The following is a 23,352-nucleotide window of genomic DNA, read 5'->3' on the forward strand; positions in this document are numbered from 1 at the left end:
CACTGCGGCTGCACAGCTGGCAGACGTGGTGCTGGGACTGGTTGTGGACCCTCATGTGGTCGGAGATGTAGGCCGGCGACAGCAGCTTCCCGCAGATGTGGCACGGCACCTTGTCCTCGTGCCGGATCATGTGGGCGCGCAGCCGGTCCTTTGTGGCGAACGCCGACTCGCAGGTCTGTTCGGCGGGAGAAACGGAGCGTCTCACGCGGGCAAGACATCACTTCGGCAACATGCAATACACCACAGCCGACAAACGTCGGCGCAACAACGGCTGTTTCAACCATGCATGGAGGCTGCGGCGTTCAGAAGATGTTGTCTGAAGGATCCATGCCCTGGACGTCATCCCTCAGAACATCACATGGTCACACCAAACGCTAAAATGCTGATATGCGGCCGTAAGTGCCGTATTTTGAGTGCTTAAAATATAAAAAGCACAATTCTTTAAGGACATGAACGACAGTATAGATGGTTTACCGCGTTTTACTGCATTTTAAAATAAAACGCCATTTTTTTCGGCCGCCTCGGTGTGAACTTGTTCGTGAGCGGCCGCGGGCCGGCAAGACGCCGGTGAAGCGGCGAGAGGGGAGGGGGTTTACCGGACACTTGAAGGGTCGCTCCGTAGAGTGCACCTGCCTGACGTGGCTGTTGAGGTGGTCGGGTCTGCGGCAGACAGACAAGATTTAGAACGTTAAACCCCCCAGCCCCGCCCCGCCCCCCCCCAGCCCCGGCAGGAACGCCCGCGAGCGGAGACCGGTGTTCCTGTGCCGCGCCGCTTCGCCGGGTTTAACTCGGTCAGGGTGGGTAATAGTATGGAGGTCGCCTCTCCCCCGACGCCCGGACTCGTTCTCCTTCCCGAATTAGAATTGAGGACGGCTGCTGAGATCTGACGGAAATCCACTCTGCGCCTTACGCAAAATGGCAAGGACACCAACGTTCAAACGTTCTGAAACGGGCGGAGACTTTTTTTTTTTTTTTTAATTTGAAAGTGAAGCGATCGTCACTTGTGATACACAGCAGCACAGCACACGGTGCACACAGTGAAACGTGTCCTCTGCATTTAACCCATCACCCTTAGTGAGCAGTGGGCGGCCATGACAGGCGCCCGGGGAGCAGTGTGCGGGGACGGTGCTTTTGCTCAGTGGCACCTCGGCGGGTCGGGATTCGAACCGGCGACCTTCTGATTACGGGCCACCGCTGGCACCTAGCATGTGCGTGTCTGTGCGGACACCTGGAAAAGCCCTTGGCGCAGTGCGGGCACACGTATGGCTTCTCGATGCCGCCCTGGTGCGAGCGGACGTGGTAGCTCATGCGGTCCTTCCGCTTGAAGCGCTGCTGGCAGATGGGGCAGCAGTACGGCTTCTCGTCCGAGTGCGACAGCCGGTGCCGGTTCAGGTGGTAGACGTCGCGGAAGGCTTTCCCGCACGCCTCGCAGGCGTGGTTCTTGCGCACCGGGTTGGGGTTGGCCGTCGGCGCTGGGTTGGAGTTCAGGTTCAGGTTCAGGGAGGCGTTCTGTGCGGCCTGAGCGAGAACCGCGTTGGAGCCGGTTAGGTGCTGGAAAAGAACGGAGAGTTTTTCGCAGGTTAAACTCCAACGCGCCCTTCCTGTCTAGGTTCTGGTTGATGATGTCTCAGAATAAAACAATATAGTCTAATATCTTATATTAAAAAATACAAATATTAAAGAAATAATGCCGTTTGCAAGTCTTGATAAAGTACTTTTCTGGCTTCCGGTTAATCTGCTGGTCAGAGAAGGGAAAGATGGCTTCCTGACCTGCACCAGTGACCCGGCAACCACAACCGTGGCATTCAGGGCCTGCGGGGTGGCCATGGTGACCGTTGCTGTGGTGATGGACACAGCGACCGTTTCCACCTGCTGGGTGCCGAGGGGGGGCTGCTGCGGCGCGTCGCCTGGGCCGGCGGCGAGCGACGAAGGGACGGAGAGCTGAAGGAGGGACAGGGGGATGGTCTGCCTCTCCACTCGTCCGGGGGCTTTCCCCCCGTCGTCCTTCTCCCGCGGCTTCATCCGGATTCCCGTGTGGACTGACTGGTGGCGTCGGAGATTGTAGCTGTTCTTAAACGTCTTATTACATATCGAGCAGATATGGGCTGGGCGGGCAGGACGAGGAACAGACTTCTCTGTTGGGACAGTGAAGGCAAACGGGGGGAGAAGAACAGTAAAGCTCTAGATCCGAAATACCACCACAAATTACCCCACACACATATTCAGGTTAAAGCTGATATCCTTCGCTTTCAACATGCCACATACATTATTAGGTCAGTATCATGCTGTTAGTTCTTGTGTCCATTTGGTTTAGCCTCATTTAATGTTAGTGTGTTAAATGTGCAAATATTGCTTCCAAATGTGATAAAAGCATATTTCCTTACTAAGTCAGGAAGGTCATCGCACTGGCACAATTAATTTTGAATTAACCAATCAATGGTTAATTAAGCACTCGGTCAGAGGACCAGCCTGGTGAAAATGGCACCATTTTTATTTTTGGGTTCCAAACTCATAAAAACAGAAACCAGAGCCCCACCCAGCTCACCAGGTCCTGGTTCTTCGCTCAGAGCGGCTGTGTCTACTGTGGACGGGGGCGTGGCTATGTGCTCAGCGGGCGGGGCTTCGGAGGCTCCGGCAAGATCCGGAAGTAGATCCGATTGGAGGGTGGTCTCAGTTGACGTCTGGGTGGGCGTGGTCTTTGATTGGAAATATAATAAGCGGACAACGTGATTAACGCCAATTACCGTTCGAAATTTAAATCTATTTTATATATATGTATTAAATCCTCTTACCTGAAACAGGAAGTTGGTCCAAACTGTATCCATGATGAACTTGGAGGTCAAAATATTTTACGTTTGACGAGCAAGCTAAAGGTCCACCGAGTACGAAGCACAAATTAGCGGTTCAGTGAAAAAAATTCTACAATTGACACTAATTCGTTAATTAATGGCATAATTAATCATTAAAAAAACAACTAATTCATGATCAAAAACGTCTTCTTCATAAAAGAAAACACGAGTGTACGACTGTATATATAAAATTCCTCTAAATTTAAGACTACAACAGTACAATTACTGATCTTAAGCAAACTAATACTAATTATTTTTAAACTGTGTATATTTACTCATGCAACAATACAACAGATCACGAAGATTAGTTTTTGTGCGTTTAGCGTTTGTGTTCAGCAGGCGTTCGAGACATTGCGTGGGGGAAAAAAAAACATGAATTTTATTAGGTTTTCCCCGTCAGGCCCCATCGGTGATTCCCGGAGCCTCGGACTCGCGTGGAAACTTATCCGGCACTAGCGCGCCCTGGGCCGGCTGGGGTCCGCCGCACCGCCTCGGATTCTCAATCCACAGACCAGCATCTTTCTTTTTTTTTTTCTAACGCGCTCTCCCTCCCACCCTCGCTGTCTTTCTTCCTTTTCTTTTTTTTTTATCTCTCCTCTCCCCCACCGTCGTGTCCCCCTTGTTTTAAAGGGATGGTATTTCGCGTTTACTCCCCCCTCGGTCTCCGTCCCTCCTCCTCCGCCGCCGCCGCCGCCGTCGTCGGTCGCGGTCGGCCTCTCTCGCCCCGCCGCCTGGGCCGACGGAAAATGTTCGACGGAGAGTCGCGGGGTGGGGGTAGAAAAAAAAAAACCCTAACCCACGAGTGGCTAATAAAACCCCCCCTTCCGAACTCCGCGAGGTTTTCCCCGCAGACTCCGCGTCTTCTGCGGATCTCGGCTGGACGTTTGCGGAGGGGAAAAAAAAAATGTCGCCGCCGGAGCCTTAAAGGCGAAGGCGCAGCACCAGCAGCAGCATCGCCGTATCTGTCTTACTCCGAATCTCGTTTATTCGCCAACTTCCAGATATTTCAGCGTCCCGGACATTTTATATATTTGATTTCTGCTCGGCGCGGTGCATTGTGGGAGGTGTCGTGCGGCAGGAAACTCAACCAGGCGCAGCGTCGTTATTTATTCATTTATTACAGAACTCAGAAACGCCGTTCGCCTCGTCTTAAAACAGTGCGTGTGTGTGTGTGTGTGTGTGTAAATAATATCGGCATGGACACTGTACAGCACGACCTGGGAACTTCTTCACGATGCACCACTTAAATAGATCTCCAACACAGTCAGAAAAAAAAAAAAAAAAACTACAATACCCTAAAACATCATCATGAGTGCAATGCAACGGTTTGTAAAAAAAAAATGGCAAAACATAATAATAAGATTGTAAACCAGTCATAAATACTCTTTTTCGCCATTGTGACCCGTGTGGACGGAGATCTGCAAGTTGATAACTTAAATAAGGGAAAAAAAAAAAAAAAAAGTCCCTCATTTCCCCACAGGAATGGTCAGATTTTCCACAGAGGAGCTTCCTCTTGACTCCATGACCGAGTCCTTTCCAGCAATTTTTGTCGGTATTTTGTGTCCAAACCCTCTCAGGCCCGAAGCATGTCAAAGGGAATGTAAAAATGCACTAAAGTGGCTTTGTAGCTAAATGGTATGTTTCTACAGGCTCTTATTTGTTTTATGCTTTTATGTGATTGGGTGGAGCCAAACTTCTGGTCGGCAGCGCAGGTCACGCGATGGAAATGGTTGGGGACCAGGGTCGGTGACCAGCGTCCCCCAGTCACTCCGCTTTACTCCTCCCCCGCTGGCGCTCGGCGACGTCCAGCGCTGCCATGTTCCTGGAGGCGGTGATCAGGTGCAGAAGGCTGATGCCGGATTTCAACAGGCACACCACGCCGCAGAGTCCCAGCAGCCACTGCAGCCACGCTGCGCGCAGGAAGAACGGGGACATTCTTCATTTCCCCAATCAAACGTCACGGCTTTTTTTTTTTAAATGACACCAAAAGAGTTACCTTGCGGCTCATCGATGAAGTGCAGGATGTAGAGGAGCGAGAAGAACAACTCGTTGCCCATGCACATGAAAAACAGCACCGGCTGCAGAGGGGGAAATCAGAACCGCTGTTGATCTGAGCTGTAAGCAATTTTACGTATTCTAACAGCCCTACCGGTCGTACGGCAAAATAAAAAAATACTGCGGAATTTCCTTATTTCCACGAAACAGTACATTTTCAGGACTTTTCACATTTTCTGAGGCAAATTTGCATACTTTCTCTGACGTTTTAGGCGTCGTAGTTGTAAACGTGGAAAAACTTCGTTAGACGTTCATTCATTCATTCGTGAGAATTCAATGACGTTTCCAGAACTTTATACGTCCAAAACTATTTTTCAAGGCCTGGAAAATCCTCTTTTCAAGTTCCATGACTTTTCCAGGTTTTTAAATGTCCGTAGGGACCCTGAACATTGCCATTCGTTAGTTTACAGAGCACATATCATCACTTTTTAATGTACATATGTGTGGGTGATTTTTTTGTATTATTTACCCTGGACGTGTAATAAAGCCTGAGGATGGGGTTGCCAGACAGGTCGATGGTCTTGTGGCTGGTTGCTCCTTTCATTATGGAGCTGGGACGTGAAAAGGAAAGGAAGCAGGGTCATGAGGTCAGGATGGCCAGACGCCAGCCGCACGCAGAGCTCCGGCTCACCTGTGCAGGTGGAGCCAGTGACTGGCCACGTCCAGGCACATGCTGAGCTGGAACAGGAAGGCGTAGGACGGGTACAGCAGCGCCAGGTTGACCAGGAGACACATGGTGGCGCAGCGGTCGGTCAGCATGTCCAGCATGGCGCCGAACTTGGTCCCTGCGGAGGGAAATGGGGCAAAGTGCTGGAGTGCCTGCTGTCAGGTGCCTGCGCCGGTGTAGCCACTCCACTTTCACAAAGTCGTGTATGCCCGTCAGCTTCAGAAATTGTGAAAAAGCGCTTTTGACTGTATGAAACGTTTCAAAATGAAACCCCAAACCTAACCATTTTATCGAAGTGTGAAAGTGCCTGATGTGCACGGATGTACAAACATTAATGGAGATTAACTCATTCCCCGTCTTTCCATTTGGAACTTTTATTTATGAAAGCGCGGAGAGCGGGCCGTATCATGTCGCATTTTCACAACGTATCGGCTGCAGCAGTGTGCGTGAGCTCGCAGCCATGCGTGGAGATTTCTCCCCGGCGGCGAGGGGCACCTCGGACCTTGGTTCAGGGCGCGGGCGGCGTGGCCATCAAAGGCGTCCAGCAGGGCACTGAGGAGGTAGCAGAACATGGCAGAGGCCGGGCAGCAGGGCATCAGGAGGAAGGAGGCCAGGGCTAACACGATCCGAGCATACCCTGTGTCAGAGAGAAGAGAGTCAAGGAAACGTCCATTTCACCAGCTGGCCTCTGATTGGTCGCTTTCACGCCAACAGGGAACGCTCCCTGGCCTCTGATTGGTCGCTTTCACGCCAACAGGGAACGCTCCCTGGGCCTCTGATTGGCCTTCCGCCCGGTTAGTTCCTTTTCAGCGAATGAGTTCGAGTTCGTTGTCAGAATGACATTATGTACAATGTCTTACCTTTATTCGGTGGCGTGGCATTCATTTGTCAGGAAATGAAACACAGAAAATTCTTAGCACCTCAATACCTTTGAATATTTATAAATCGTACAAGTAAAAGGCATTAAACATGGTTTAGTGTAAGGCTGAACTGACTGAATGTCACATTTTCATTCATTAAATATGAGGTTCGCAAGGTATTAGCATCATTGTTTCTAATATCTACAGTGCAAAACAGCATCTAAAATCACGTTGAATGTCAGACGCGACCGAATCTCGTGCGCATGCGCATTAGTATAAACGTATTGCCATTCCGTCAGGTCGGCTGATCGGCTAAACACACCGGAGCTGGAAGGCCACGGATGCTGGACCGAGTGGTCGGCAGAAGGGTAAACACGCCGCAGCGGCATGAGCCGCAGCCGACGGCGGAACAACGCTCACCGATCAGGTTGGGCACGAAGAGAAAAATGTTTTCCTCCGCCATGGTCCCTCGATCGCCGGCGCAGCGCCTGTCGCACACGGCTTCTCTGTTTTTTTATTTTATTTATTTTTTCCAACTTCCCTCTTCAGCCCTCCTTCTGCCGACAGATTTTTTTTTAATGACGCCGTGCGGCGATGACGCTTTTCCGGTACACCTTAAAGGGAACGTCCCGTTTTAATGGCGTCACCAACTACTAGTGGTTTTAAAAAGAACATAATCCACGCTTCATAACAGCTTAATCCTGGTCAGATAAAACAGGACGACACAATTAAAAGGATTACAGTTTATATATATATATATATATGAATGAACTCCGCATCCTCCTCCTCCGGTTCTGCAGTAACCATGGAAACGACGTAATGAGGTCCACAGAAACGGATCTTTATTTAGAGATCCAGCTGGGACCAGATCAAACACCAAACATGACGAGGGGCCAGACATTTTTAACCACCAACATAAAAAAGTTTTCATCTTGATAGAATGGAAAAAAAGACAATAAGCATAAGAAACCTTTTCAGTTTGTTTATTTCCAACGACTGTTTCTGTACAATAAATCATTCGAAACCTCCCGCAGCCCTGAACAGCGGCTGCTACATCTCTGTAAACCCTTCACACGTCCACGCTCAACTCCGCCCACCTTCTCAACACGTAACAAACTCGAACCCGCCACCCTCGACTGTGGGTCGTGGGGACAGATGGCAAAGCTGTAGGGGGGGGGGGGGGGGGGGGGGGCAGTGAAAGTGATTGATTCAGTCCACACCACAAACCAGGACACACCAAGGGACAGTCAGTCTGGCTGCCCACTCTGCGCTGGACTTTTGGCAGCTGATGTAAACAGTTTGACCCTTGACCTTTACAACAGAAAAACAGCGAGCGCCTCCGTCCAGGCATGGGACATGGGACAGGACGGGCACCGGAGACGCAGTACAGTAACAGTTTCCTATGAACCTAAAACTGAGTCCTTTAAACCTGCACAAATTTAATACTGGCTCTAAAATACTACAGTCCCAACAACACAGACTCCTAACCTGAGACTTGACAAGGAATGCTGGGACAGGTAGTCTTTCATTTTTCTCTGTTAATGCTCATTTTTAAAAAAGCAACTGGTTTCATGGCTCTCTCTACCACAGTAAGATCGCTCACCCTGCCCACCTAGTGGTTAATGTTGGCAATTACCATTAAAAAAAAAAAAAAAAAGAATTATTAGTGTACAACATGAACAGTACGACAGTAGTAGCAGTAACACCACCCAGCCCGCCCATCTATACTCTATACAGGAGTCTCTGTGTTAGTGCGTCTATATACACACATATACCTAAGTACAATACGGGTCAAAAGTGAACAGTGGACAATCTTCAAAATCACACTGCCAGAACATTGACAGCAACTATGCACATTATTTATATATCAGTCATATGAATATGAACACATGTATGTATACAAAACAGGGGAGAGAGAGGGGGAAAAAAAAAAATCTATACATTAGTTCCATGCATTGAAACGCATAAACCCTTTTGTGCCTGGCGGAAAGGTTACAGCCCTGCGATCAGAAGACCATGGCAACAAAATCCCAGGCCCTGTGGCAATCAGACTCTTTTTGTGGCAGCTCTACCCAGAACGTGGAACCGGTTTCCTCCGTTAGATCGGGAGCCTTTCACATTGAACACTAAGGGAGAGAGACGAGCAGAGGAAGCAGCTCGGGAAAATTGTAAAACGTGGCAGTATTTTCCCGTATGGTTTGTCCATTTTCCCCAAAAATAAACTGTCAACGGAATGAATATTTGCCTTTTAATGTTATTTACATAATTACACTAGTTCACAAGGTTTTTAAATCGCTAAAAACCCTACAATTTTATCTCTATATCAGTTCTGGATGTACCCCACCATGAGCCAAAAAACATATCCTAATTAGGGGGCATGTGTGGCTAAATGGGCGTGGCCTAGAGAGCTTCCAGGACATCCAGAAATTCCAGGACCAGACCCCACTGCTGCCACTCTGCACACTAAAAATTTTTTAAAAAGTACCCAGTGGGAATACTCCTTTCTTATCCTTTATTAATGATATAAAGTGAATGGCTCAGGAGTCACCTGACCAGGGGGAGTCTGCCTACACACACACAGCACTGGCTGTATGTGTTTCCATCAGCGAGATTGGCCCCAAAACACTAATCCCAAGCTACAATCCCATGTTCAATACTACAGGGGGCGTGGCCTATGAATAGGACAGGTGTGAGCCATTGGAGATGTGGGAGGTGACTGAGGTGCTCCGACTGAGACCGCCCTCTCCGGACCCCGGGCCCCCGGGCCCGCCGCCAGACGACGTCCTCCGCAGGGGCTGCGGGCTGTTCCTCAGCGCCATGAGGCTCGGCCCGCGGACCACCAGCCCACTGCCGCCGTATCCCCCCTGTGAAGAGGAGGAAGACGACGAGGACGGCGGGGAGGAGCAGGATATGGGCGGAGGTGGAGGCGGGGGTGGCAGGAGTGCCAGGGACTGGGAGGAGGCGTGAGTGGGGACGTGGTGGGACAGGTGTCCCCCTCCTGGGACCCAGTCGCGCTCGCGCTCTCGTTCGTGGTACAGGTGAGGCGTGCTCTGGTGGTGGTAGTGCTGCGGCAGGAAGTGGTGGTGGTGGTGATGGTGGTGGTGAGAGGAGGAGGACGACGAGGAGGAGGACGAAGCTGAAGAGTGAGAGGACAGAAGGCCCCTGCTGTTCAACACGTCCATGTCCCGTTCCCTCTCTCTCTCCCGTTCCCTGTCTCTTTCTCGCAGGGCAAACGGCGGCGTGTTGTGCTGACTCCGCCAGGAGGGCGGAGCCGCCGAGCTTTGGACCCCGTGGCTCCAGTGGCTGCCAGATCGGGGGACGGGACGGGACGGCCAGCCCCCTGGGCCCGAGGGCGGGTTGGGGTAGCCCTGGTTAAAGGCCTCGGCGTGGATCCCGGTCAGTGCCATGTTGCTGAAGCCGAGGCGCATGCTCTCCGAGTCGAACGCTTCGATCTCACGAGCCTCCCGCTCCAGCAGTGTCCGGATTCGCTCGGAGCGCTCGTTCTGCAGGGACAGCATCTCCTCCTCTATCTGCAGACGGACAGAGGGGTCAAACTTGTCCCACAATAAACAAGGACACCAGCGTTTCAACAAGAAAACAGATCTGCTCAGAGCCCCTCTCAGATCTGCAAACGAAATGAGACTGAAAATCCCCTCTTCACGGGGTCTCCGATACCAATCGACTCTGTTCTCCTTCGTTGTCCCTGGCTGGTGGGACAACTTGCCCTGCTCCATTCGACTAGCTGAGACTACTACCGCCTTTAAGAAGCAGTTGAAAACCCACTTGTTCAAAAAAAAAAAAAAAAAAAACTTGTTTCAGACAAATCTAACACTTACACACAGGCACACACACTGCACAAAATAATTTTTTCTTTCTTCATCTAGCACCTAACAATTCCCAGCATGTTCTATTCCTGACAAGTTTGGCCTGATCAGGCCTCTTAGTTTTGGAAACTCAAAATCTATAGAAATCGAACGAGAATTGCTGCTGTTGTCCTCCTGTAAGTCGCTTTGGATAAAAGCGCCTGCTAGGTAAAGTAAAGAGAACGCGCACGTGGACGTGATTCAGGTCTAAATACAGCCACGTAAATCAGTGTTTCTCAACCATGACCCTGGAGCGGACGGCCACACCCCATAATCGATGCAGCGCAGAACACAAATCGATTGTGTCACAACAACGTTGCTTTGTGATAAAAAGTAGCGCCGGTGGAGACTGTGGCAGCCTGACCCGAGTACAGCGTACAGCTCCGAGTCGGAGCTCGCGTTTGTACATTTACAGCATTTACCAGACGCCCTTATCCAGAGCGCCTTACAATCAGTAGTTACAGGGACAGTCCCCCGCCTGGAGACACTCAGGGTTAAATGTCTTGCGCAGGGACACGATGGTAGTAAGTGGGATTTGAACCTGGGTCTTCTGGTTCATAGGCGAGTGTGTTACCCACTAGGCTACCACCACCCATTTCACCCATGGTTAAAAGCTCCTCAGGGACAGGATTAAGCAGCACTGAAGTAACAGGAAGAGAGCCGTGACGAGTGAATGGACCGACCCTCTGCTCCAGCAGCGCTCTGCGGATGGACACGCGCTGCTCCAGGTCCTTCACCTCCCGCTCGTGCTGCGAGTCGGTGTGGATCTTGATTTTGCTCTGGTAGGCGTTCAGCAGCTCCAACTCCTGCTGCAGCTGCATGCGCAGGACCTGGCACTCGGCCTCCTGGGTCTCGTCCAGCCGCAGCTGCGGGACAAACAGGGCGGAGCTCCGCGTGAGCGTTTTCTACTCGGGTGCGGTGTCTGCTGTACACAGGGCACCCCAAGGATTTATTTATTTTTAGACCTTATTTAGACCTTATTAAGACTTAACACCCTTTCTGCAGGTTTAAGGAAGCCAAATTTAAGACCTTGAAAAATTTATGACCCTGAATCAGTGTTGTCAAGTACAAATGTCCAAAACCCAGAGTTTTTCTCGGTTGACAAGGCCAGATGCTCTTCTAAAATACAACATTAATTGTGTTTTATCTTAAGTAGTATATTATTATTCAATATATAATCTTTCCTTCAAAATTTCTGCTATTTTTTAAGCATTTGTCACTTTAAATTTAATTTAAGATCAACATCACACCTTTCCTGATATGAAAAACCCTACGGGATTATTGTAAGAATTATTGTTATTGGAGATTTTGGGGCCTTTCCCACGCTCAAAAAGTCTTCCTCACACCCACCCTCATCAAACACCCTTAAATTTTACAGGCATATTCAGGGCGACGCCCCGGGCACACCCGGCATTTTTTTTAAAATGCGCCACCAACTGGTTGCAGAAAGGACGAGCTTTTACTCTTCCATAGTGTGCATTTGAAGCACTGATAACGACTTTATTATATGCTGAACAGCGACTTGAAGCTGACTTTTCTTCCTCTGGAGACAGTTTGAGCTACACACACCAAACCCGGTACACACGTGTCTCGTCTTAAGACAAACACATTTCTTATTGAAACCCCTGTGCTAAAATGCATAAGACATTTTATGATTTTTTTTTTGACGTTCTATCAATTTTAAACCTGTGAACAAAGTTCAATAACTTTTGAAGGACTTATATTTAAGAATATATATATATATATATATATATATATTTTTTTTTTTTTTTTTTTTTTTTTTTACTCTTAAGAAGTTTTTAAAAGACCCTGCGGGTACCCTGGTACAGTGTATGTAAGAAACTCTCCTGTAGAGCCAGGTGTAGTGTGTATGTTTCCTTGTGTCATACAGTGTGTGCTACACAAAATCATGCTTAAAAGGTCCCATAACATGATTTTTAAAAAATTGCTTTTATATATGGGTGTTAGTGGTCCCCTTATTTATACTGTATCTGAATTTCAGCAACTCTGATCCAGTCCCACAATGAGATTTTCCTGGACGCACCGTTTAGGTGTCTGTAGCTTTAAATGCATGATATCAACACCATTCACCATAATGTTGCAGGAAGTAGTGTAACAAATTCCAGATGCAACCGTCTGAGCTGCCGCTCTCTGAACGGTGAAGCAGAATGACCAGTGCACTCTTTACACCTATCGCCATTTCTAGCCACTGCTGGACCACAGACAGGCCGAGGGAACTTGGATTAATGTTAAATAACCTCAAAGTCATGTCAGGGGACCTTTAATACAGTGTGTGAACTAACCGTTTTAGACGGTGTGGTTTAGTGTGTACGTGAGACATCAGGGTTTCTGCAGGTTTAAGGAAGCCAAATTTAAAGACTTTTTAATCAAATTTAAGAACCTGCATCAGTGATGTCAACTACAAATGTCCAAGAGTTTTTCCTTGGCCGACAAGGTGAAGGCCAGATGCTCTTCTAAAATAAGATAAAATACAATTAATATTGTATTTTATCTTAAGTAATATATTATTAGTCAATATATACATTTTCCTTCAAAATCTCTGTAATTTTTAGCATTTGTCAATGTTAACAGACTCATTAACTGTACTGCAGCAAGTCACTAGGGGGCGACTGCAATACTTTTGGTTTGTTATACGAGTGTCATTTCCAGTGGCGGTTTTTGACGTCATCGGCGTCAGATGCGGCTCTAGATGAAGAGGAGTAGACAGTGAGAATCGGCACGAGGACAGGGAGCGACTGGAGTGACACCTCACGCATGCTGCACTTAGTAAACCCTGAAGCGCAACGCTCAGTTAGATTACGGACAGATTAAAGGCTTGTTCCGTTTAATGTATTGGGTCTGCAGCATTTTTAAGACCTTTAAAGTCTGGATTTAAGGATAACAAAAGTTTTTTTTAATTATATTTAAGGCCTTAATTTTGGAAAATGAGACTTTTTAAGGATCTGCAGATACCCTGGACAAGGTGGTGCATGTACCATCAGGTGTGCAGGGTGTTGTTTAGTGTATATCTGTGTGTAATGCAGTTTCTGTGGCGTGTTTGTTTGTGGGGGTGCGTGCACAGCTGTGTCGAAGACGTGCGTTACACCGCGGGTGTCGTCAGGTGCCGTCGGCGGGTCTCCTTGCCTTACTCACAGCCTGTGTGGACAGCATGTCGTTGACCGAGTGGTCATACTGCTCGGCCAGGATGGCCAACTTGCGTGTTTGCTCCTCCTTCAGCCTCTTCAGCACGGCCTTGTGGTCGGCCTTGGGCGTGGTCTCCAGCAGGTGGTTCCTCAGCGCCTTGTACTGCCGGGTCTGGATCTTGCACGTGTCCTGGAACTGTCGCTTGATCTGCAGCTCCTTCGTCTAAAGCAGAGAACGGACGAAGAGGAAACGTCAGCGGAAGGACGCGGCCATTCATGTCACCAGCGCGCTCATCAGGCTCAAACGGTCCCACCTTCAGGCTCTTGGGCTGCTGGCGGACCTCCACCGCGTGCTTCTGCCGCAGCTCCTGCTCGCGCCGCTTGTTGTACTCCATCTGATTGGTCAGCTCGCTCTGGTGCTGCGTGCGGATCAGCTCCGCCCGCGTGCGCTGCAGCGAGCCCAGCTGACGGAACTCCAGCTCTTGCGTGGACTCGTGGTGCCGCAGCAGCATGGCGCACTCCAGGTCCTTCTGGGTTTGCTTTTTGTTCAGTTCCTGCAGAAAAGAGGGCGGTCATCGATGCACAATACTGCGGCGCCACAGTCCTTTCTTTTACTTGGTAGGCTGAACCGGCCAAAAACTACTTAAAACTGCACAATATGTCTGGCCGATATGACCTGAAAGTATAATTTCCTCTGAACTGCTGTATAAAGTGTCACGATCGTTTGCCAGACCGGAGTTTTGTGTACTGAGTGACCTGATTGTGTGCGTCTGAGATTATTAGTATAAACATGTTAGTGTCTGCGCGATGGCCCTCGTGCCCGGTTTCATTTATTAAACCTTTTGCGACCGTGAGCCGTATGTTTGCGTCCTTTCTTCCTTCCCTACGCCACACTTCTCTCCGCTGTTATTCCAGCACGTAACCTGCATGAGGCCAGGAGAGTTCTCATGACTACGTGTGGCTTGATCAAGGTGCCGTCCCCACACACTGCTCTCCGTGTGACTGTCATGGCTGCCCACCGCTCAGAGGTCACAATATAGTCATTTGCTACATCGCAGGTGCAACCAGCCATGATATACGGTCACATAAGAATTCTCTCTTCTACTGAACATATTTTACATTTACCGTATTTACCAGACGCCCTTATCCAGAGCGACTTACAATCAGTAGTTACAGGGACAGTCCCCCCCTGGAGACGCTCAGGGTTAAATGTCTTGCTCAGGGACACAATGGTAGTAAGTGGGGTTTGAACCATCATCTTCGGCGAGTGTGTTACCCACTAGGCTACTACCACCCATATGCAAATATATCACCCACACCTACAGCACAGCATGCTGGGATATTGTGCTATGGCGGCAGTCCCTTGTCACCTCTCTGAGCAGGTCCTGCTCCAGGTTGTGTCGTGCCAGGACCATTTTCCTCTTATACTGTCTGCACTGCAGCTCGTAGTACTGCCTCTGCCTGCGCAGTAGCCCCGCCTCCTCCTCCGCCTGCAGCTGCTGCAGACACTCCTTCTGCCGCCCCAGCCACTCCTGCTTCTCCCGCTTGGGCGTGGACTGGTTCTCCTGCAGCTCCTGTGTGAAGAAGATGTTTTAAGGCGCAGAACAGGCGCGTGGGACGGACCCAGGGGTCCCACATCCCAGGGGGGTCCGTACCTCTTTCAGCTGGTCCTTGCGCTGCTTGTACTGCCGTTTCTGTGACTCCAGCAGGCTGGACAGCTCCTTCTTCTGCTGGCCCAAGATGTGCTGCTGGAACTTCTTCTCCTCGGCCAGCGCCGCTTTAGTCTGAGAGAGGCAGGGAGAGAGTTAGTAACTCTCGGAGAGTCGTTCTGTAAGAAGAACCGCAGAACGTAATCGATTGTGTCATAATGGCGTTGCTTGGCGGTTTTCTGGTTAAAAAGTAGTGCCGGTAGCGGCCTGATCTGAGTACAGCGCCACTCCGGGTGGGAGTTAGGCCTTCTCCACACGAACGTTGGACATTTACGTTTAAGGCATTTGGCAGACGCCCGTATCCAGAGCGACTTACAACGTGCTTCCATGTTACCATGGATGAAGTGATCAGTTCTGCTTCACTAGGACCCCCAACTATAAATACAATCTTTTTATTCACTCAGTTGTAGTTTCAATACAGAAGTCAGACAATAAGAAGGTTACAAGTTCATCTAAATATTCTCTAAAGAGGAAGGTCTTGAGCTGCCGTGTGAAGGTGCTCAGTGGGGAAAATCGAGGCCTTAACTCTCATCTCCCTGACGTATTTGAAAAGATCACGTGAAGTCTGGTGGAACAACTGATCTGGTGCATCAACGATCGTAATTGATTAGAATTGTGAGACCAGTGAAGGTTCACACCTCCACATCAGACCGGCCCTGGTAAAACATTTCATCATTAATGGCAGCAGGAGAACCCGTGCCACGTGTTCTACCTCTTTCTCCAGAATGGCAAGGTGCTTCTTGCTCAACTTGTCCGCCTCGGCGCTGAAGTTGTTCCTCTGGGTCTCCAGCTCCTTGTCCAGCCGGAGCTGGTGCTCGTCCATCTCAGCCTTCAACTTGTTCTCCAGGGCCATGAGCTGTTTCTGGTGCTGCCGCCGCATCCGCTTGTATCCGGACATCTGCTCCCTCAGCGCCGAGCCCTGCTCGTGCTCCTGGATCTGACGGGTCACCTGGGACCAGATGGACAACCGTCACTAATGGATCGGGAACAAACTTTGGGGAACACGTGGTGGCCACCGCGAAGTGGGACGGCTCACCAGCGAAGCGGTGCGGATGGTGGCGAAGTGGTCGCGGTTGCGGTAGTACGCCCGGCGCCGGGCACCAGAGGACGTCTGCTGCTGCTGCGGCAGGATGTCCATCTCGGGCTGGTAGGGGTCGTCGTATATGTTATCATGGCCCTGATGGACGGAGAAATGTCATTACGCCGCACACAGGCGGATTTGCGGCCAGTTACATTTACCGGACTCCCTTATCCAGAGCGACTTACAGTCAGTAGTTACAGGGACAGTCCCCCCCTGGAGACACTCAGGGTTAAGTGTCCTGCTCAGGGACACAATGGTAGTGAGCACCGTGAGTCTGCTTCCTAACTGGGTGGTAGTAGCCTAGTGAGTAACACATTCGCCTATGAACCAGAAGACCCAGGTTCAAATCCCACTTACTACCATTGTGTCCCTGAGCAAGACACCCCTATGGGGCAGTGGTGGCCTAGCGGTTAAGGAAGCAGCCCCGTAATCAGAAGGTTGCCGGTTCGAATCCCGATCCGCCAAGGTACCACTGAGGTGCCACTGAGCAAAGCACCGTCCCCCCGGTCATGGCTGCCCACTGCTCACTCAGGGTGATGGGTTAAATGCAGAGGACAAATTTCACTGTGTGCACCGTGTGCTGTGCTGCTGTTGTGCTTGCTACGGCTGCACATATACTAAAATTGGATCTATACAGAGAAGATTAGCATGGCCCCTGCGAAAGGATGACACGCAAATCCGTGAAGCGTTCCATTATTTGTTCTACTACATTTCGTTGCCCTGTATGTGTAATGACAATAAAGTTGAATCTAATCTAATCTAAATCTTAACCCTGAGTGTCTCCAGGGGGGGACTGTCCCTGTCACTACTGACTGTAAGTCGCTCTGGATAAGGGCGTCTGGTAAATGCTGTAAATGTAAGCAGACTCACGGTGGGCCTGTGTATGATGGAGCTGTTGGAGGTGACCGTGTGGTCCCCCTCCCCCATCATGGCCATCTCTGCGCTGTCGTCAGAGCCGTCTGCGAGGCTGTTGACCGAGGAACTCTGGGAGCTGGCGCTGATGGACATGGACGGCACTGACTGCGAGCTCTCCATGCTGTTGACGGTGCCGGACTGAAGCAGGTACGGCTCCACCTCCTACACACAAACACACACTCATTCCAGAGGCCACTTTCTAGACGGAAGAAGCGGAAGAACGTGTGACTCCACCCACCTCCTCTTCCTCCCCTCCCTCCTGGGCGGGGCCGTTTTGAGTCTCCTGGAAGAGGATCTTCTTCATCTTCCTGTACTGCAGGTTGTCGAGCTCTCGCACCGCGTCCTTGGTCCGCACGATCAGGTCCATAACCACGGAGAGGGGACGCTCGCGGCACAGGAAGCGGTGCTGCGGTGACCGACGGGACCGAGAACAGGGGACAAGACCACAGACTCGGTCAGCGAACTTGGTCAGGAGACGAGCAGAAGGCAGGACGAGGTGCGACTCACGTTGAGAAGCACGTCGGAGGTAGGCCGGTCCTGAGGGATCTTCTGCAGAGAGGATTCCACAAAGTTGCGGAAATAATCCGACCTGCAGGAGAGAAGGAGCTGAAGTTGAAGGAAGAATAAAAGCAGCGTGTCCGAGGCAAGCAGGAGAGTGGACAGGTGGTTACCAGTGGCTGGACTGCAGGACGGGACTCTCGTTCTGGGCGATGTGGTATAAGGCACTCATGGCGTTCATATTAAACAGGGGGGGCTTCCTCTCCGCTGGAAAGAAGAGACAGAGAGAGAGACGGCGTCTAGCACAGTGCATCTCAATGTCTTTCTGTTACGCCTTCCTAGGAACAATTAAACATTCTGCGGACGTCCCTGAAAGGAACTATATTAATGTGTATATATAGTTATAATGTATGTAAGTGTTGTGTTATGAGTGTTAGTTCACAGACGTATATGACTTTGTGAAAGTGGAGATTACAAGAGTCTCGCATGACGGAACTAAACATTTACGCTCAAACAAAAACATCTGTGCTCATTTTTACATCCAACTCGTATTAATGTTAAACCATCTCACAAAGTCAAATTGCCATGAAAGGGGACCTTCAAATCAGGAAGAGAGAATCCAGCAAATTTCGATTAAGGTCTGTGGAATATAGGACCCACTGCTAATTTTACCCTGGTCAAAAAAAGCACGTTCCCCGGAGTCACATGTGTCACCCTAGCATCGCCCCACTAATTCAGAAATGCTGGTCTAGCACAACCCATTGCCATGGCAACACTTACCCAGCTCGATGCAGGTGATTCCGAGCGACCAGACATCAACCTTGCCATCATACTGACCTTCGTCCATCGCAAGGATGACTTCTGGGGCCATCCTGCAGGACAAATATTAAGACTCCTGAGTACGTCACCACCTTAATCTTGGAGTGTGTGTGTGTGTGTGTGTGTGTGTGTGTATCAGTCCCTCACCAGTATGGGGTACCGACAAAGGAGTTGGCTGGGGCAACAATGGAAGCAGAACCAAAATCTCCCAACTTCACCTGGCCAGGTTCGGTCAGGAGAATGTTACCGGCCTTCACGTCACTAACGGACAGAGAGAAAGAGACCAGGGTTGAAGGGAACTCTCCGTCCTCAGAGTACAGCGGATTTTCAGGGAAAAGGGACAGTACCGATGGATCATGTTGTGCGAGTGCAGGTACGCCAGGCCCTGCAGAGCACCGTGGATGATGGCAGCGATTTCGACCTCCTGCAGCGGCTTCTTGTGAACTGGGGGAAGAAATCAGGAAAGAAACACACACACACACACACACACACTGTAAACAGAGTAAAAACACACAAAATTCAGAGGAAGAGAAGTTAAACCATCACTTTTGCATCAGAGGATAAAAGGGTCCACTGACATGAAATGTTTTTTCTTTTATATCAGTCTTGTTGGTCCGAAATTCAGAATTACAGCCACTTTGGTCCAGTCCCACAACAAGATTTCCCAGGACGCACCGTTTCACCGTCTGTAGCTTAAAATGCTAAAGAGTCAAGTGTGTAAAGTGTGTAGTGATTGTCACATACACATCAGCACAGCACACGGTGCACACAGTGAAATTTGTCCTCTGCATTTAAGCCATCACCCTGAGTGAGCAGCCATGACAGGCGCCCGGGGAGGTGCTTTGCTCAGTGGCACCTCAGTGGCACCTTGGCGGATCGGGATTTGAACCGGCAACCTTCTGATTACAGGGCCAATTCCTTAACCGCTAGGCCCCCACTGCCCCTAGGAGGAGAGAGGAGGAGGAGGAGAGAGGCGGGAAGATGAGGAGAGCGGCCAATAGAAGTTGAGCGGGCATTCGCAGAAATGACATCATCAACACCGTTCACCAACCACAATGTTTGGTACAGACAGGAAGTCGCGTCGCCGTTTTTCCCAGAAAGAATAAAATGAACCCGCCGGTTCTTCAGAGTCTGACGTGACTTATTTTTTCAAACACTTATGCTCATTTTTACATCCAATCACAGAGCAACTGCGATGCTTTGCACGTTTTGCACCACAAAGCACGAGAAACGGGAGGTAATCATAAGGGGACAAATTCCAGATCCGACAGTCTGAGCTGCCGCTTTCTGAACGGTGAAGCAGAATGGCACTCTTATCACACCGATCGCCATTTCTAGTTACTGCAGGACCACAGACAGACTGGTATTAAATGTTAAATAAGTCAAATTTTCATGTCAGGGGACCTTTAAACTTCCTGTGTGATTATGATGTTAGTGTCTGTATGAAATGTTACTAACAGTAAACCTGCACTTGGAACATTCGCATCATGCTCACGGACACAACGATAAAACTCCTCACCTTCCAGTAGATCAGACGCTGAGCCGAGACAGTACTCCATCACCAGCTGACCGACGCACAGGAAAAAAAAAAGAAAATTAACCACACTGCACACGACAAAACGAAAACGCCGACAGCATCCGGATCCGAACTTGTCCCACACACACACACACACACTCACACTCACCCAGGCAGTGTGCTCTCTCAGGTAACACCCGCGATATTCAATGGTGTTCGGGTGGCGCAGCTTCTGCAGGAACTTGACCTCTTTGATGATGTCTTGCCATTTCTACGGGGGAAACACGGCCTCTGTCTGTTCTGCGGAGCTCAAGCGAACCGAGCGGTGCGAGGAAGGGAGGAATTTTACTCACCTCGTTGGACTGCTTGCCGCTGTACGACATTTTCTTAATGGCCACCACCTCGTTAGACCGGACATCTCTGGCCTGAAACACATTCAGGACATTGTAATAAAAAAAAAAAAATTAACTCTCGGTAAACTCCGCCCCCAAATTGAGCAAGACCCCTCCCCCCAACGTCACGTACAAAGTAGACCGCGCCGAAGCTGCCGTGGCCAATTTCACGCAGGTCGACGAAGAGCTTCTCGGGGTCATCTCTGTAGAAGAGATCAGCCACCTCCGGGTCCTTCAGGCTGCCCGCGCGGACACTCGCCGGCATGGCCAGCTCCTGCACAGGGACCAGAAAGAAATTTTAAATAAAATAATCAAATAAAAAAAAAAGCACCTTGAACATTTTGGATCTCAATGGCATTTACTTATGAGAAACGTACTTAAAAAAGCAAGCGCCAAATCGATCGTATCTGGTGACGGCACGCTTTGCGCTGCCTAAGCCACGCCCAGTTATGGAATCATTAAATCATCAAGGCAACATCTCCTTGGAAGTCTGTGTTAGAGAAATTCAGTGTTCCGGGCCGGATATTCCGGTCGGTGCTCGTCTCTGAGCCCGGCCCACTTCGGGTAAGGTTCTCAGCGGGATTTAGGCCACCGCTCCGGGTCACCGCGGGACGCCTTCCCTTAAGCCGCGCAGACTCTCCCTCTGCCAGCGTGCAGTTTTTTACGGTGGCAGGACCGCTCACGGAGCTCCGGCGGCCGCAGCGCGTCCTCACCGCGAAGGAAAACCCGTTTCGGCAGCAGTTCCGCAGGTTCCTGTCGCAAACAGCGAGAGGCCCCGAGCCCTTCCGACCATGTCAACATGAATCCACGAATCGAACATCAATAAAACTATCACCACCCAAGATACCACAATATACTGCCGTATCGATATTATCTAACGCCCCTAGTTTTCAATTTCAAGAGTGAAAGTGAAGCGATTGTCACTTGTGATACACAGCAGCACAGTGCACGTTGCACACAGTGGAATTTGTCCTCTGTATTCAACCCATCACCCTTGGTGAGCAGTGGGCACCATGACAGGCGGCCGGGGAGCAGTGTGTGGGGACGGCGCTTTGCTCAGTGGCACCTTGGCGGAACGGGACTCAAACCGGTGACCTTCTGATTTCGGGGCAGCTTCCTAGGCCACCACTGCCCTACAAACGACAGCAAACGCAACGATTAAAAACTACGTAGGCCGCTAATAATAACCTCCATGCTGATGACTTTTTATTTCACACTTGGCACACAAACACGTTCCACGGCTACTCGCAATGTCTGTCAAAGAACGCCAAGAGGTCAGCAAAACACACAAAACCTTCACCTTTCCAAGCGGGGTATACGTATATTATTTTAATAGTTGTAAGAGTTTCTTTAAACACTATAAAGAGTAATCTCAGTCTCCCACTGGCAGTTCATTCATTAAACAGTAAAAGCATCGGATCGGTGCTCGGATATGGCCCGAGAAAGCTGGATCGGTGTGTGATTAGAAGAAGAACATTTTGAACATTCATCATAGTCGAACGACGTGATCCAGGCGCACAACAAGTCACGTGGGCTCCGCTTCCTGCAGGACGATAAAGACATAATAAAGGCCGGTGGAAGAAGGGGAACTTGGGAGGCTGCGTCCGACGTCACCTTTAACTCAGACCGTATTCTAGAGGAGTCACGATTCGCAGGTCGGGATTAATTAAGCACGGTCGTCAGAGATTGTCAGTGAATAAAAATAAAAAAAACAGCGACTTACCGCGGCTTTAATCTGACCCCCCTTGACACGAACAACGCGGCACCGACACCCAGACTCTCCAGGCGAAGACTCAGATCAGGCGGTGACCCATTTCTGACTCGTTTTATCCCCCGCTGGTTTCCTGCCACTTCCGTTACCGGAAATCGGTGCTGCTAGCGGCCGTCCCTTTACGCCCCGGCGGCGGCTGCCGAGCCCCGGACTAGGCGGATGTCGCCGGCGCCGAACGGCGGCTCTTTATGCGCTCGCAGCGGCGGCTAGCCGTTAGCCGCTGGCCGTTTTCAGTCCGAACGCGGGGCGCGGCTCATGCTACTCCTCGGCCGCTCGCCGTCCTCTCATGCCGCGCCGCTACATCCGTCCGCCCGCACACCGGCTCGCTTCGTGCGGCAGCCCGCTGTGGCTGGCGTAGTTCGCCGCGGAGCCTTCTGCGTCTCGCCCCGATTTTTTTTGTTCGGGACACAGAAGATGGCTACGCGGGGCGGGAGCCAAACGGAAACCGGGGAAAGAGGTCGGGCCGGTTAAGATGTGCTTCCGGGTCGCGCTTGGGTGAGCGAGGATGCGCCATCTTGAGAAGGTCGGCGGGGCCAGCCACTCATGGGCGGAGCCAGTGAAGTATCTCTACAAGTGGCTAGACTGAATATTGATCGTACAGTCATGTGCAGTGACATATTGTTCTGTTTGTCTGTAGGTCTTTAAATTCATGACATAGATGAAGTTTCCAAAACGAATGAAAGTATAAATGTAAATACTTTTTGTTCAGGGGGGTTAAAATGCCCAAATCTTTATTGATACTGTCAGGCAGCTCACCTGAGGTTTTACTTTTCTGTGGAGCAGTCCAGCTATAATTTGTACTCATATAAATTTGATTATCTAAAAAAAAATTCTACCAAACCTATAATGCATAAAATGATTATTATGTGGTATGGTGTAAAACATTCTGTCAACATTCTGTCCAATCTGAGGCAATGCTGCATTTAAACCTGGCAGGATGGATGATGGATGTCTGTCAGGGACAAGGAAAAGTGTAAGTAAAATATCTCATGAAAAAGAATCTCATGACCTTTGAGAAACTCTCCCTGAAATATATTTAATAAAACACTGAAATATATTTAAAGAAACACTTCTTTAAATATTTGCAGTTGAGGAGCTTTATCTCTTCAATGCAAAATGGGCCATATGTTTCCACCCTTGTGTGTGTGTCTCTCTCTGTTTTTTTATTTTATATTTTTGTCATTAATGATACACATTAATTGTTTGCTCTTCCA

General features: G+C 49.9%; 3 protein-coding genes and 1 non-coding gene across 5 annotated transcripts; 1 reads left to right on the plus strand and 3 right to left on the minus strand.

Moving 5' to 3' along the window:
* Nucleotides 1–1,065: 1,065 nt before the first annotated feature.
* LOC114794455 (myc-associated zinc finger protein-like) lies at nucleotides 1,066–3,872 on the minus strand. The gene is made up of 4 exons (XM_028987013.1): nucleotides 2,793–3,872; nucleotides 2,546–2,696; nucleotides 1,771–2,153; nucleotides 1,066–1,551 (listed from the first exon to the last, which is right to left on the minus strand). The coding sequence occupies exons 1-4, from the start codon at nucleotides 2,823–2,825 to the stop codon at nucleotides 1,072–1,074; spliced, it is 1,047 nt and encodes a 348-aa protein (XP_028842846.1). The 5' UTR covers nucleotides 2,826–3,872; the 3' UTR covers nucleotides 1,066–1,071.
* Nucleotides 3,873–3,948: 76 nt separating this feature from the next.
* Nucleotides 3,949–7,027, minus strand: cdipt (CDP-diacylglycerol--inositol 3-phosphatidyltransferase (phosphatidylinositol synthase)). Its single transcript, XM_028986956.1, has 6 exons — nucleotides 6,852–7,027; nucleotides 6,074–6,208; nucleotides 5,536–5,689; nucleotides 5,374–5,455; nucleotides 4,846–4,927; nucleotides 3,949–4,759 (listed from the first exon to the last, which is right to left on the minus strand). The coding sequence occupies exons 1-6, from the start codon at nucleotides 6,892–6,894 to the stop codon at nucleotides 4,614–4,616; spliced, it is 642 nt and encodes a 213-aa protein (XP_028842789.1). The 5' UTR covers nucleotides 6,895–7,027; the 3' UTR covers nucleotides 3,949–4,613.
* Nucleotides 7,028–7,398: 371 nt separating this feature from the next.
* taok2a (TAO kinase 2a) lies at nucleotides 7,399–22,600 on the minus strand. Of its 2 annotated transcripts, none has more exons than XM_028986174.1 (20): nucleotides 22,091–22,600; nucleotides 20,501–20,641; nucleotides 20,329–20,400; nucleotides 20,145–20,246; nucleotides 19,979–20,024; nucleotides 18,807–18,903; nucleotides 18,607–18,720; nucleotides 18,421–18,512; nucleotides 17,814–17,907; nucleotides 17,650–17,731; nucleotides 17,381–17,548; nucleotides 17,098–17,304; nucleotides 16,183–16,323; nucleotides 15,859–16,095; nucleotides 15,093–15,221; nucleotides 14,808–15,011; nucleotides 13,752–13,991; nucleotides 13,448–13,660; nucleotides 10,978–11,160; nucleotides 7,399–9,961 (listed from the first exon to the last, which is right to left on the minus strand). In XM_028986174.1, exons 2-20 carry the CDS (start codon nucleotides 20,630–20,632, stop codon nucleotides 9,104–9,106), a joined length of 3,411 nt encoding a protein of 1,136 aa, XP_028842007.1. In that variant the 5' UTR covers nucleotides 20,633–20,641; nucleotides 22,091–22,600; the 3' UTR covers nucleotides 7,399–9,103. The 2 variants fall into 2 exon arrangements, with proteins under 2 accessions (XP_028842007.1, XP_028842006.1); XM_028986173.1 differs by having other exon boundaries at nucleotides 13,439–13,660.
* On the plus strand, nucleotides 16,821–16,927 carry LOC114795018 (U6 spliceosomal RNA). The gene has a single exon (XR_003750426.1). It is a non-coding gene; the product is annotated as a U6 spliceosomal RNA (small nuclear RNA).
* Nucleotides 22,601–23,352: the final 752 nt, after the last annotated feature.

Source organism: Denticeps clupeoides, chromosome 7 (assembly GCF_900700375.1).
Source record: "Denticeps clupeoides chromosome 7, fDenClu1.1, whole genome shotgun sequence".
In the NCBI taxonomy this organism is placed as follows: Eukaryota; Metazoa; Chordata; class Actinopteri; order Clupeiformes; family Denticipitidae; genus Denticeps; species Denticeps clupeoides.

Excerpts from the sequence above, each read along its gene's own strand:
- LOC114794455 (XM_028987013.1), bottom strand. The coding sequence starts at position 2,825 with ATGGATACAGTTTGGACCAACTTCCTGTTTCAG. Across the intron at positions 2,697-2,792 it reads GGACCAACTTCCTGTTTCAG|ACCACGCCCACCCAGACGTC; the intron begins GTAAGAGGATTT and ends TTCCAATCAAAG. Across the intron at positions 2,154-2,545 it reads GAGCGAAGAACCAGGACCTG|CCTTCACTGTCCCAACAGAG; the intron begins GTGAGCTGGGTG and ends TCCCCCCGTTTG.
- cdipt (XM_028986956.1), bottom strand. The coding sequence starts at position 6,894 with ATGGCGGAGGAAAACATTTTTCTCTTCGTGCCCAACCTGATCG. Across the intron at positions 4,928-5,373 it reads GGCTTTATTACACGTCCAGG|CCGGTGCTGTTTTTCATGTG; the intron begins GTAAATAATACA and ends CCCCCTCTGCAG. Across the intron at positions 4,760-4,845 it reads CTTCATCGATGAGCCGCAAG|CGTGGCTGCAGTGGCTGCTG; the intron begins GTAACTCTTTTG and ends TCCTGCGCGCAG.
- taok2a (XM_028986173.1), bottom strand. The coding sequence starts at position 20,632 with ATGCCGGCGAGTGTCCGCGCGGGCAGCCTGAAGGACCCGGAGGTGGCT. Across the intron at positions 18,904-19,978 it reads AGCGTCTGATCTACTGGAAG|TTCACAAGAAGCCGCTGCAG; the intron begins GTGAGGAGTTTT and ends TTCTTCCCCCAG. Across the intron at positions 9,962-10,977 it reads GAGCGCTGCTGGAGCAGAGG|ATAGAGGAGGAGATGCTGTC; the intron begins GTCGGTCCATTC and ends GTCCGTCTGCAG.